Below are 14,422 nucleotides of genomic sequence, written 5' to 3'. Positions count from 1 at the left end.
TACCGGTTTCTTAGTTCACCCTAAAATCTGGCGATATTTGCAGGGAAAGAAAAAAAAATCAGTGTTGTTTTATACAAGAGTACGCCTTCAGACACACACACACACACACACGAAACATCCTCAAACGCAACACAAGGCAGTTGTTGTTTTTTTTACATGAAAGCAACGAATGAACTATTTCCACAAATATAACTTATAATGGACGAGCCACAGCGGCAATGAATGCTGGTGAAGACAGAAAAAGGAGGAGAAGGAGAAGAAGGAGAAGAAGGAGGACTCTTTATGACTCTAAGTGCTGACTCTGCAGGAACCACAAGCTCGTCATGTGACACCAGCCCACAGTGTTTGAATCTTTCAGCGCGTACGGCACCGAGGGACGGAGAGATTGTAACCGCCATCGCGATGGTAGATTTGTTTGACGGGAGCAAAACGGTGTTAAATCCAAAAAATATCACAGGAGTTTCCAAACGTCTCTCCAGACAGACACCGGAAAAAAGAGACGCAAGGCTCTTATTGTACCAAAAAAATGATAAACGGACGAGTGAGGGATCAACATGGGGTAAGAAAATGAGACCTTTTCTTTAAATTTGTCATCACTTTTCAGTTTGGTTTTGGTGAATATAAACAATCTCAGTTCAGTCCCTTTTTACTGTCGGGTGGTCACGTGTCCAAACTACATCTGATATATATATATATATGTTTCAGCGTGTTCAAATAATAACAAACAACAACAACGTGTTTTTGAGCGACCTTTTCCGTGGTTCACAGGAAGTGCATCATCGTTTTTGTCGTCAGTCTGAACTCAAACTTTTCCAACACAAACAGACAAAGTCAGAGTAGTAAGAGTAGGATGTTTCATGAGCAGAGAGAGAGCAGCTCGGTTTTCCCTGCGTCGCCTTCTGAATGTCTTTAAATTTTGGAAATATTCTGTGTGAAATTACGACATTTCACACCTCGGCTGCTGCTAACGTGCTGTTTTTGATGCGGAGAGCGAAGAAAAGAGGCGGGGAGAAGTGTCCCGGGGCGTCGCCGACGCGTGAAATAACTGAAAGAGTGTGACGTGGGAGGAGCTCTGTGCTGGGACTCATTTCCATAAACTCACGCCTCACCGACTGCACTGACGGAGGGGCAGGAAAGGCAGCCGGGCAGAAGACGTAGAGGACGGGAGCAAAACTAAACCCCCCTGTCAACCTGCCATCCGACAACCCACCCGCCTGCCCACCACGCACCACGCGCCACGCTCAGGCTCTCTCACACACACACACACACAGCAGACCTGTGGCATCAACACACACCTCGGTTACTTCCACACTGTGGTGTGTACATACACACACACACACACACACACACACACACACACACACACACACACACACACAGACACACAGACACACACAGACACACAGACACACAGACACACACAGAGTACGAACAGAACGAGCCTGTGAAACATGAGAAGTGAGCGTTAGTGTCAGGTCTGCTGTCGCCGCTCACTCTTACAGCAGCGGTTGTTGATAATACGCCGCCTGCTGCTGCTGATGCTGCTGCTGATGCTGCTGCTGCTGAGGGGGAGGAGCCTGGTGAAGGGGAGCAGCCATTGGATAAGACACAGGATGCATGTTAGAGTTGTGATAGGTGGATATGTCCATGGCCACGCCCCCCTGTGGGGGGTAAGGGACTCCCGCGGCCTGGCTCATGTACTGAGCGTTCATGCCACTGCTGTGGAGAGAGAGAGCAGACGTGTGATGTTTAAACCACACAGGAAACACTCAGTGACAGTCAACGTGTGGATAAATGGTGTTTTCAGCACATCTGTGTATCATTATTTAAACGTACGACACACGCCTCTAATTCCAGACTGTTTGCAGAATTGTGATTGTGAAGCAGAGAATCATCAGCATAGAGAAGAACGACAATAAAAGAGCTCAGATTTGGTCTAATTATTGTTTTCTTCAATATATTTGTAGTGCAGTACATTAGGATATTAAAAAAACTGCTACTTAAGATAACTTTAAAATCTCGACTTTAAAAGACTGAATCATTCCAGAATGATTGATGTGATTGTGAAGCAGAGTGTCGTCTGCATAGAGAAGAATAATGACTAAAAAAAGCAACAATTTAGTGTTTTTCTGCGATATATTTGCAACATATAACATTGTATTTTTAAAAAAACTCATGGTACAAATATTTTCCTGAATAATCATCAGCATAGAGAGGAATAACACTTTTTTTAAAAGCTACAATTTGGAGTAAAGCATTCTTTAGAGGGGTCAAACATGCATTAAACTGATCACACTGATGTCTAATGGTATTCAACATTTTATCTTTAGCATTTCTCAGTGTTTATTCACTCATTTTCAAGTTGCAGTCGTCCACTGGTGACGTTAAAGGCTGCTCTTATTGTGAAAGTACAGCTGTTACAAATGTGATTGGTCGTTTGCTGCATGTGCAGATTGTCCGACATTCACAGACAGATTCAAACAAGTCATGCGAGTTTTGTTTGAGTTAACCGGCAAAACATTTGTAGCATAACGAGAAATCAGGACGAGTCCTGAGGTCTGTGAGGATTTTCTGATCCACACACGGATCTTTGTGGTTGTTGGTTGGTTTTCAGAGACGTTCTCTTACCTCATGTAAGGAGTCTGGGCGGCTTGGCTGTTGGGTGGCGCCGAGACATTTGGGGGCAGTGAGTGCAGTGGAGCGGGCTGGTCGCTGGGCAGATTATACGGCTGCACCGCAGGAACCTGAGGCATCCCTGTGTGCATGTAGGGGGTGGCGGCTGGTCCGAGGTAAGCCTGAGCGCACGAGAGAGGGAATATTAGACAACGTCAACATCAGCAGGTGAACAAGGTTAAACAGGACAACAAAAAGTCATATTTTGTATCTTTTACTTTGGAAAATGTGTGTGTTTTACTAAGGTTTTGCACACAACACAGACTAAACCCATTCCCACTGCTCTAAAACCAGTTCAAACCCGGGATGAAACTGTTTTCTTGACCAGTGTGAGTGGATTATTTGTCTTCTGAACACAGCTGTGAGAGTCATGTCACTGAAAATAACCATGAAATTGTCTGAAAGTTTGCGTTTACTTTTCACTTAGGTCAAACTTCTGAGGTCTATTATAGTCGAGTGGAGTCATTTCACCCTATTTTCCATCTTAACGCAAAGATGAGCTCAGAATCTGTGTCACAGCAGGTGGAGGAGGAACTCGCGTTTATACTGAGCTCTGCACAAAACTCGATCTGATGAGGTCTGGGGAACAGAGAGGAGAGCAGGGCTGTGGTGTGGACATTTTTCTAAATCTCCAGGGAGAGACGGCGACATCAATCATGAGAGAGAGAGCGGCCGCAGCCAAGGGAACGGAGGCGGCCTCAAAAGTAAACTGAGCAAACAGAAGCTCACATTTACAGCAAACACAAATACGATGGAATGAACACAACAGCAAAACTAAAGGTTAAATCAATCTACACTTATCATCCTCATTTATCATATGACGTGATCAATAAAATCAGTCGACACAGTGTCCACCACTCAATTATATAAAGTCACAGTGGGTGGATTTCTCCAGTGTTTAACTAACAAACTCTTTAACACAGAAAATGATCCGTTTTCCAATAATGTTCATTAATGACTTTTTGTGTCTATTAATCACAAATGGAGGGAAAACGGATTCAGAAGCACAACAAAAAAACCAAGACCTCGATCTATTTCCTTCTGCTTCATAATTCAATGTTTTACTCGTGTAGAGACATTGATCAGTTCATCATGAAACAGCAGCAGCTGCTTATCCACTCGTTCTTTGTGCCTTTGGATGATTAAAAGGATATTTTATGCATCATATTTGTTTGCAAACATTGACAGAAATCTAATTCCTGGCCATAAATAGAACATTATGAAAGTCATTGTTAAAGTGTTCTGACCTGCATGGCTGCGGACGGCGGCGGGTACTGCGGCTGCATCTTCGAGTACGACGTGTAGAACGGAGCCTCGTTCATGAGCTTGTTGTAAAGCTCCAGAGCCTCCAGGACTTTGACGTTCAACTCCGACAACTCTGAGTGTTTCCTGCAACACACACACACACACACACACACAGACGTAATATGGAGAGGTTCTCTTTAAACATATTTTTAAAATGACAAATGAAAAGTACTGAATTCATTTCCTTTGACTGTTTTTGTCAATAAATTCTGGTGTGAGGTTAATGTCGGAAAAGGCTGCAAACAGCTCATTTTTACAGTGATTGATGAATGCGTCTCTTATTTTTCTCCATTATCCAAGAGTTGTTTGGTCGCTAAAACGTCAGGAAATCCCAAACAAATGTTCTCAATCACAAACCAAGACCATTCAGTTTGAGTGATTTTTTTGTTAAATGGAGCAAAGAAACTAGAAACTATCCAAGTAAAAAGCTGAAGAATCAGAAAACGTGTTTTAATCATTTAAAAATATACCTGAAATCAGAATTAGTGGTTTTTCTTTAGCCAAAGCCTTACCAGTTTATAAACCAGGGCAGCTGAAGACATAAGATTTCTAGATACAAGTGTCAGAGAATAAAAATGCTAACTGGCTAAATAATAAATAATAATCAACCAATGCTGGTTAAAAATGGTACAAATCAGCTTGGTATTCACTCTACTGCTGATCAGAGTAGTTGGAAAATAAATCTAATGTAGATCTTGTGAGGAAAGACTTGTTTATTGGCTAAAGCCTGTTGTTTTTGTCAGTCTCCTGTCTGTGTAGAACTATCAGATAAACTTCAGAAATCCCTAACTGTCCTCTTCAAGTACGTCACATGTCAGCGACATCGTACCTGTCGATCTCCTCCAGCTTCTCATCAATCATCGGGTTCATCTGTTCACACGCACCTGTTCAACAAGCACACAGACACGGAGTTATATATATATATACAATAACAGCAGCAGCAGCAGCGACAGCAGCAGTAGTGACATCAGCAGTAACAGTAGCAGCAGTAACAGCAGCAGCAGTTACAGCAGCAGTAACAGCAACAGCAGTGATTAAGAGAGTTTACAACCAGCATTAAAGTGTTTACCCTCCAGCTGGATCAGCTCCACAGGGTCAGGAGACGGATCTGCAGGATCTGCGTTCTGCAGCAGAGCCAACGTCCTGTCCATCTTCTCCTGCACCAGGAGGAAGAGGAGGAAGAGGAGGAGGAGTTCAGGGTTTGAGTGATTTTACTTTCACGTAAACTACGTCTGAGACAGGGTGAAGTTTAAAGACATTTTAAAATAATGAAAAAGAATAATCCCACTGTCACGGTTTATCCACATTAAATACACACACTTTTATCTTGATAAGGACACACATTATGTTATTATCAGCTTGTCTCTGTTTTAAGCAAACTATGATTTACTGGATGTTAGAGGCTTGGAGGTAGAGGCTTTCAAACACGTCCACTGGGCTCAGTGTCTTTCCCTGTACATTACTTCTCCTGTCATTTTCTGTTCATTTTTAACGCGGCAAATGAATAAAATATCATAATCTAAGTTTAAAAACCTCATCTATGAAGACGGGCTCAGGCTCAGCTCTGGGTTCTGGACTCGTCTCTTCAGGGGTCTCCGTCTTCTCGACGTAAGTCACTGTAGCAAAGTAAAAAAAGTCGATCAAGCGTTCAGAAACTTTCATTTCCTTCCAGATGAAATCATTTATTCAGTGAGGAGATGATAATAATCCGCACCTGTCTCCGGTTCAGCGTTCAGATTGGTCGTGACAAAGTTGGAGGGGAAAAGACCGACTCCTCTGTGGTTCTCTCCTTTCCACCAGTTTGGATCACTGCGAAGAAAACCGTGAAAAAACAAAAGAGAAACATGGATGTGTGTAAAAATTCATTTCAAGTCAGAATATTCAAATATAAATACACACTTTTGCAGGATTGACAGCATGTTGAGTTTAGATTAGCAGCTTCAAGATGCATTCAAGAAACCTCGTAAAAACCTCATTACTTAAACACACATTAGGGCTGCAGCAAGTCATCGAGTAAGATAAAGTAATCTGTTATTAGTCCCACTACTGGGGACATTTAATCACTCACTAAATTAATCATTAACTATTTTGATAACGATTCAACGTTTCTACTGTAGAAGAGAAGCGTCATGATGCATTCAAGAAACCTCGTAAAATTCATCATGCAACAATTATCGATTAGGATTAAATAATCCTTTATTAGTGCCACAATGGCAACATTTAATCTATTATTAAATTCAACTTTTATGATAATTGCTTCATCAGTTTAAGGTTGTTTTTTTCTGTTTTTTTAAATAATTAAAACTTTTTATTTTAAAACTGAAACTTTTCAGCTTCTTAAATGTGAATATGAACATTTTCTGACATTTTATGAACATTATATTATAAAAGTAACCGTTAGCTACAGCCCTTATACACATATCTACGTATGTAGTCATATACGAGACGAAAGAGTTAACCTAGCTACTAATAGTCACATTAACTCATCAACTTTTCATAGTTTAACAGATAATTAAATAGTGTGCATGTGTGGAAAACATTTTTTACCTGTCGTCCAAAACCAGAATAACTTCTCCAGATTTGAAGGTCAACTCGTTGTCTTCCGCCGCCTCAAAGTCGTACAGCGCTCGCACCTTCCGAGCCTCCGGTGCCACGCCGCTGTTGGCGTAGCTCGGGGGGTCGGAGGTCACAGACAGGGGTCGCAACTCTGCCTGCTGCTTCTGCTCCTGTAAGGAGAGCTCGATGGCTGGAGAGGCGAACAGAGAAATCAGAGAAAAGCAACATCTGGATACGTGGAAGCATAAAATATAAAGACTTGACAGCATTTTACAACTGACAATAATGAACCTTAGATAAAGAGTCAGAGCAGTTAACAGTGTTCACCCAAATATTATGGCATTTTATATAATTTCTTTATAAATAATGCTTTATTTATTCTATCACAGCACTGACAGGGTTCTCCAGATCTGATTTAAGATCTTTAAAAAAAACAAAAAACACTTAAATTATATTTAAAGTCAAGTGCACGACCATCCTGTTTTAGTAAGAGTATATGTTTCTACTTCCTTTTGTCCAAACCGAGCTATTTTACATAAAAACCTGCTTTGTAGTCTGTGACCAGACGAGCAGGTTAGCGTAGCTCGCATCTAGCTGCCCTGAAAACAACTCAATGTTTGGAGTCAGACTTTGTAAAGTTAACTACAAACAGTGAGATTAAAAAGCACCTTTCTGTCAAAGTTCAAGGGCAGTTTTAGGGATTTCCAGCTCGATAAGAGAACTTTGAACTGTGGTGAAGAGTTGTAAACTGTGTACAGAAAGTAGCCTTTTTCCTTCCTCTAAGTGTACAGCCCGCTAGAATCTATAATTATTAGAAGAAGGAGAAGAAGGAGAAGGAAATTCTGTTTTTTTATCCTCAAATCTCTGCTACTTCCTGACCCTGGGTACAGAGACACATCCACATGTCGAAGTCATGTCATTTCAAAGACATTCTCATCTCGTTGAGACTAAAATAAAGGTTAATTATTAAATTAAATTCACAACAACGAGGTCTCAGCCTTTAAAATAATGTATTTGTCGGTAGAAAACAATAATAAAGCAGATAAATGTTTCATGCATCATCACTTCACCTTTGGCCAGGTCATCTTCATCCGATGGTTTGCTGGCAGCAGGTGTGCTGACCTTTGTGGGCGCCCCCTGTGGTCAATATAGAAACAGAAGGTCACAATTCACTCGGTGTGTGTGTGTGTGTGTGTGTGTGTGTGTGTGTGCGTGCACACATCACGTGAGAGAGACAGACAGAGAGAAATACATGAGCCTCGAAGTTAAGAAACAGTTTGGGTTGACAGTAGTGCCATCTGTAGGCCATATCGGGAACTACAGGTTGGTCAGACATAGCCGAGCTTGTCGCGCTCTTTTCATGACGCCATCGTGCTTGTTTGACCTTCAACTTCTTCTTCCCGCCACCTACTGGGTGACAGATGTAGTGCGATTTCTTATACCACTCCCCCCACGTGTAGGTTTCGTTATAAATACAGATATTTTTGCACATATTTATCTGTAGATATTATTGTGTAAAAGAAATGTTTACTTGAGTATCAATGGTGCTTTAATGTATTCTGCCTTAAAGTAAGCATTAGAAAATGAGTGGTAATAATCAAACAATATGCGACTAGAAAAATACTAAATCTGATTTTAAAAATACTGAAATGACTTTGTAATAATATTACCATTATTATAGTTAACAGAGAGTAAAAGAGTAAGGTACAATACTGTGTTTCACGTGAATTAAAGACCCAGAGGAAATACTGAACCATATTAGCTCACAGGTAAAATAACGCACACACTTTTCAACACACTAACAGTTTTTAGGTTCATGTGCACACCACGTTAAATACAGCAGAGTCTAAACGGGGACGCAGTCAGTCCATCTATAAGTAGCTCACAGAGCTGAATGTGCTATTTATGCGACGCCAGCGACACGCGGAGTATTTGTTCGATGAAAAAAAAATAAAGCTGAATCCCGTCGACAGACGACCTTTAAGTTCAGCGTGAATACGAGCCGAGGGTAAACACTCGGCAGCTTCAGCACAGCGGGACGCACGCGGCCTGCTGCTATTTGCTCAGGGATTAAATATCATACCTGCTGCCTCCTGTGCCACCTGCTCTTCATTAAAACAGGTCGCACACACTCGACACCATCAACAGCTCAGCATCGCGCACACACACACACACACAGCGATATCAAAAAAGTAAAGTATCTACAGATACCGATATCAGTCCAATAGTATCATATCGGCTCATCCCTAATATCGTGCACAGGTTACTTCAACAAACCTGCGAGGATGAGGAGGGGAAGGTGAAGCCTTCCTCTTTCAGACACTGGATGGTGGCACCGATGAGACTGAGCTGTGGATCCTTCTGGAAATCGTCTGCCCACTCCACCAACAGAGCCTTTAACTTCTCACACACTTTAGGATGAGCCTGTGAAGGGGAAACACACACACACACACACACACACTGTCATGTTCATGTACAGAGGGAAACTTTACTTTAGTGGTAATATTGCAGTAAATATTCTGAGGTAAAGCAGAATTACCCGGGTCACGATGCTCCGTACTTCACCGTTAAACTCTCTAGAGCAGATTTCCAAGTGGAAGATTTTCCCACAGTTTGAAACACAAGCACCGAGCAACTGCGAGAGAAGGAGAAGAAGAAGAATCACCAACAACTCTATCATAATTAATTCATTGGTTTGAGTATTTTTTGGCTTCTTAAACGTGAATATCCTCTGTGCTGATTTAGAATTTTTCAATTCAAAATTGTTTAAATGCTTATAAACGAATAAATACAATGATGAAACAAACTCCTCTCCAACTCAAATGTGCAAAAGTAAACAACAGATGAACGGATGATGATGTCAATAATTATTTGGAGCAGCCATAAGGAGCAGATCTCCTGTAATCTCACATAATTCTGATGACAACAGCTTTAGAATCGTCAGAGTGGATGAAAATAAAGAGAAATCTAAAAATAGAGCCGGAGGCTTGTGACTCAGAGAAACAGAGAAACAGCTCTCATTCTCCTCAAACTCTAACTCCCACTTTACTCCGTGAGTTTGTCTCTTGTCTTCTTCTCTGACTCTTTTTTTTGCTGCTGGGAACAAGTTGATTTTTACCCCATGTGACATCAATAAAATCTAATCTAATCTGACAATGTGGGAATATTAAATCAGTTTCTACTGAACTGTTCACCTTCATTTGGCAAATCAATCCATTTGCACACATCACTGGACGCTTGGTGTGCGTGTTTCCAGTTGGATTAACTTGTGACTGTTGCACTTTGACATCAAGTTGTTCTTTTTTTCATCTTTGTTTCAAAAGAAAAACTGAAGAAACTCACGTTGAGAGCCTGCATGGAAACATGAGGCACTTTGTGATTGACTCTCTTCATGATGGCTCTCAAACAGTCCTTTGGTCTGCAGCAGAGGAGAAAACACACGGGTTTAAGGCATCAGTCACTCAGTCAAACGTGTAATTATCATGTTTTCATAAGGATAAAATGTAAACAAACACACATAATTTTGCACAAAAAAGTCGAGTTTATAAATGAGAAACACGAGAGGCTGAGTTTGTAAAAGTTAAATTAAAAAATTAAGGTAAAACAAAAAAAAAGTAATATAACAATAAAAACTAAGAAAAACAACGTGAAAAATAAAACAAAACGTGTCATCAGGACCAGCAGCGTACAGTAACTCAAAATATTAATAATAATAAAAGTCCAATAAAAAGAATAAATAACACTAGAATTTAAAATAATCTGTGTAAGTCTTTTTCAGCGATTATGAGCAGGACAGAAAACTAGATCATTAGATTAATATAACAAATAAAATAGGGATTGAAACATAATAGAAACATAACAAGTATGTAAAATATCCCTAAAATAACACAGCATAAGAAGTAGATGAATATATGGAGATTGGGTGAAAAGCCAGATTAACACTGTGAGTCTTAAGAACTGTTGCTATGTGGATTATTTTCATAAATTCAAAGTGACATGCAAACGTGCTGCACTTCCAACAGAAATAGCAGCAGCAGCAGCAGCAGCAGCAGCAACACTGCTCCTCTTGTTCCTGCGGTTACTCGTAAATGAAAATGCTTTATTCTATTATTTTTATTTTGTTGTCAAGCTCACCCATTGGGCGTCGTCCCAATCTTGTCGCAGATGTCCATGATCAGCCCCCAGTCGTCTGTCGTGTTGGTTTCATTGGTTGCCTTCTCTGGAAATGTGTCAGACATGTGGTTGTGTGAGAATGTTTTCAAACACAAGAGTATGAGTTGTAACAAAGACTGAGCTTAAAGCTGAAAGATGTGAAAAATATTACAGGAAATCTGCAGGTTTTCTCCAGTGAAACAACAAGAAAACACTGTGCAGTAAGCAAACTGAACAGCATCCGTATTAGAGGTATGAGCCAGTACGATAATCAAGCAGTACGATACTCAAGCAGTACGATACTCAAGCAGTACGATACTCAGCCAGTACGATAATCTACGAGCCAGTACGATAATCTACGATGAGCGAGTACGATACTCAAGCAGTACCACCTCTAATCTCAAGCCGATACTCAGCCAGTATGCCCACGAGTACGATACTCCCGCTCAGCCAGATACACCAGTACGATACTCAGCCAGCACGCCAGCCTCAGCCAGCGATACTCAGCCGGTACCGATGCCAGCGCCGACAGCGAGCCGCCGCCGCTCAGCCAGTACGAGCCAGCCGTGCGATACTCAGCCGATGCATGCCGATATACTCAGTACGATACATACGAGCCGATACTCAAGCGAGTACGAGCTATAGCAGTACGTTACTCAGCCAGTACGATACTCAGCCAGTACGATACTCAAGCAGTACGATACAATATTCAGGTAAGAGCGAGTACTATACTCATCCTAAACAATACTCAAGCAAACGCCAATATGACTCAAGTAAGAGTTAATACGATACTTGTCCACTATGATCCTCAGGTATGAGCCAATACGACACTCAGCAGATTAAATCAGACCAACTGATTAATCGGGCCAATATTTGCCAGTTTTGAATAATCTGCACATGTCACGTATGTTGGTGTAATGTATAAATTCTAAGATGCTCGTCTCTGTGTCAGATGAATTCAAGTTCACTGCAGGAAATGATTTCAGGAAACATTTCCCCGTCATAAGACTCGTCGTCGTGACTGAGAAACTTCTATTGTTGTGAATAGTTGGTAGTGTTTCATGGACAGAGCCACCACAGAGGGACGTGGCCCACCAAATTTGCATGGCATAACTGTGAGGGAGGACGGACTTTACGTCAGAAATGACAAGGCAGATTCTACACATTCAAGAAAGTGTCTTCTTTTGTTTTTTCAAGGCCTGCAAAAAATGTACTGCAAGTTAAACGTAAAATATTAACAACATCCACATTTTTGAATGTTACACAACCTTCAGAAAGAAAAGAAAAACAAACAAAAAACAAGACAAATCATCATCAGCAGTAATGACAATTGGAACTGGACAATGTTTGATTACTGCCTGTAATCTATGAATCGATGATTAACACATAACTAAGTTATTGGCCAACTATTTAGATAATTGTTTTTGTTTTTTTAATCTAAAATAAGTTCTCTGATTCTTCAACTTCTTAAACGTGAACATTTTCTAGTTTCTTTGCTCCAAAAACAAAGAAATCACTAAAACTCAATCATTTTTCAACAACTAATCCATTAAACAAGAAAATAATCAACAGATTAATGGATTATGAGAATAATCAATAGTTGCAACCCTAATTTCATTATTCTACCAAGATTTTAAGATTTAATTAGCATCTTAATACTGTGTTTATTTAAACTCATTGGCTGCCATTGACTGCTATCGATGTCAATTTCGACCACTGCTCTGAAAATGACTGGCAGCCAATGAGTTAACCACAAACTAGCTATTTTTATTATCCTCAAAAATAAATAAATCTGTAATCTGAATAAGTTATAGGTTTTCTGCAATGACCATTTGCCTCATTTTTCCAGAGCTTTTCTCAGAGTTATCTAAACTGACCGTAATCTTTACTGATGGAATTCAAATTTACAAAAAATATCCAAACGATTAATATGCATCGGCTGTTATAAAGACAAAAATCACAAAGATACACATGTTAATAATAAGGAAAATAATAAATAACTGAATATTGTATTAATTCAACGTAAACTGTTCATTGAGCTAGTTTTGTTTCCCCAAACCCTGTTTTTCTATATTTTATTGTTTTCTTTCATAATGGCAACTATGTGTTGCTTTATTAAGGCAATAAATCCAAAAATAATTGGCAATAAAACCAGATTCTGATTGATTTATTTCAACAATTCAGGAAACTAAAGGAAGTGTTTCTTCAACGTAGCAAAAAACCAAAACATGTAAGCGAGGCATTCAAATGTTACATTTTACAATAAAACTATGTTTTTGGTATGGAAATAATTTCATTTTTTCAGTGTAGACATGGTCTTCTCACTGTGTTGATCTTTGTTAGCAACAAAAACCAAAGCAAAACACTTAAATGTACATAAACACTGTACATTTAAGTGGTCCGTTATTTATCGCTGGTTATTTCGTCATCGCGATAATCCAACGACGTCATCGCACATCTCGTGTTTTCTTTAATGACAGGACGTGATGTGAGATCAGGCGATCCTGCGCTTTAACTAGTCACTGTTTATGTGATAACCCTTTAACGTTACACCACAAAGCAATCGATCTTTATGAACAAACAACTACGTGATCGATTAACGCGATGGACGTTATTGACAGCCTATGAGTTTACAGGGGAAATAAAGAGAGACATGTGGACGTTTGTCGTTGCCTGTGATGACTAAACTAAAGCACTGACGCTAAGCTAACGCTAGCTCCCAAGTTGTGCTAGCCCTGCCGTTAACTCCCCCATGAAACACACAAAAACCACCACAGAGCGGGGATAAAAACACTTACCAACTACTTGTTCAAACGGGTTTTGGGCAAATAAAGGCATGGCGACGATTTCAAGACGCGATATATGTGGAAATGTGAGTGTTTTTGCTCCGCAGACGAAGGCTAAACCTAAACAAATACCTCTTCCTTGTCCATTAAACCTGCACCAGTTGCTCTTCCGGAAACGTAGATGCCCTCAAATATGCCTGAACGTTAATCTTCAAAGTCAGAACAGGCAAACAGGTGAATATATATATATATATACACATTCATATATAAAGATATACATATACATATAGATATCATTTTTTTTGATGCTTTGAATTATCTGGTTGATTCTTTAAACATTGGAAATGCATCACGTTTACGTGATTTCACGAAAACATTCTACACAACACTGACAATTGTGTGTGTGTTTTTTTTTTTTTACCAGTGAAATACTGACATTTAGTGGTGGGAATAGAAACGTGCAAATGTGCTATTTAGCATCTCATAATTGTAACTTATTATGTAGTAACTCATATTTATGCCTTAGTATCTCATAAATATGACTCAGTATCTCATAATTCTGACTTATTATGACTTAGTAACTAATTATTATGTCTTAGCATCTCATAATTACACAGTGTCTCATAAATACGACTTAGCATCTCATAATTATGCCTTGGGTGTGCATTCTTTTCCCCCCATGTGGTGAAAAACATACATTTCCTATGAGAGATTTAGGTAGATTTGTAAGTCTTTTTTTTTAAAGCATAAACAATTATTCATCCTGTGCCAATGACCAAATATATGGTAGATATGATGTATTATAATTCTCACATTTAAGAAACACCAAAAAATGTGTGTATGTAAATACATTTTAATGTGTTTAATGTTAATATACAGTATTTCATTAGTTGAATTCGGTTTTAAGGGAGCAGTTTCTAACCTCCAAGTATTCAGATAAAAATAATATA

At 39.7% G+C, this 14,422-nt stretch overlaps 1 protein-coding gene across 1 annotated transcript; it reads right to left on the bottom strand.

The window, feature by feature from the left end:
• Positions 1-1,379: 1,379 nt before the first annotated feature.
• stam2 (signal transducing adaptor molecule (SH3 domain and ITAM motif) 2) lies at positions 1,380-13,654 on the bottom strand. Its single transcript, XM_044019396.1, has 14 exons — positions 13,485-13,654; positions 10,669-10,753; positions 9,877-9,952; positions 9,074-9,169; positions 8,812-8,958; positions 7,605-7,671; positions 6,526-6,724; positions 5,693-5,787; positions 5,512-5,594; positions 5,048-5,135; positions 4,808-4,862; positions 3,921-4,062; positions 2,629-2,795; positions 1,380-1,719 (listed from the first exon to the last, which is right to left on the bottom strand). The coding sequence occupies exons 1-14, from the start codon at positions 13,522-13,524 to the stop codon at positions 1,497-1,499; spliced, it is 1,563 nt and encodes a 520-aa protein (XP_043875331.1). The 5' UTR covers positions 13,525-13,654; the 3' UTR covers positions 1,380-1,496.
• Positions 13,655-14,422: the final 768 nt, after the last annotated feature.

The sequence above is a fragment of the Solea senegalensis genome, linkage group LG2 (genome assembly GCF_019176455.1).
Source record: "Solea senegalensis isolate Sse05_10M linkage group LG2, IFAPA_SoseM_1, whole genome shotgun sequence".
NCBI lineage: Eukaryota > Metazoa > Chordata > Actinopteri > Pleuronectiformes > Soleidae > Solea > Solea senegalensis.
The sequence above is the reverse complement of the archived record's forward strand: the minus strand, read 5'-3'. Positions and strand labels throughout refer to the sequence as shown.

Coding starts and splice junctions, on each gene's coding strand:
- stam2 (XM_044019396.1), bottom strand. CDS start 13,524: ATGCCTTTATTTGCCCAAAACCCGTTTGAACAAGTAGTTG. Junction 5,595..5,692: donor GAACGCTGAACCGGAGACAG/GTGCGGATTATT, acceptor ACTTTGCTACAG/TGACTTACGTCGAGAAGACG. Junction 1,720..2,628: donor GCCCAGACTCCTTACATGAG/GTAAGAGAACGT, acceptor CTCTCTCCACAG/CAGTGGCATGAACGCTCAGT.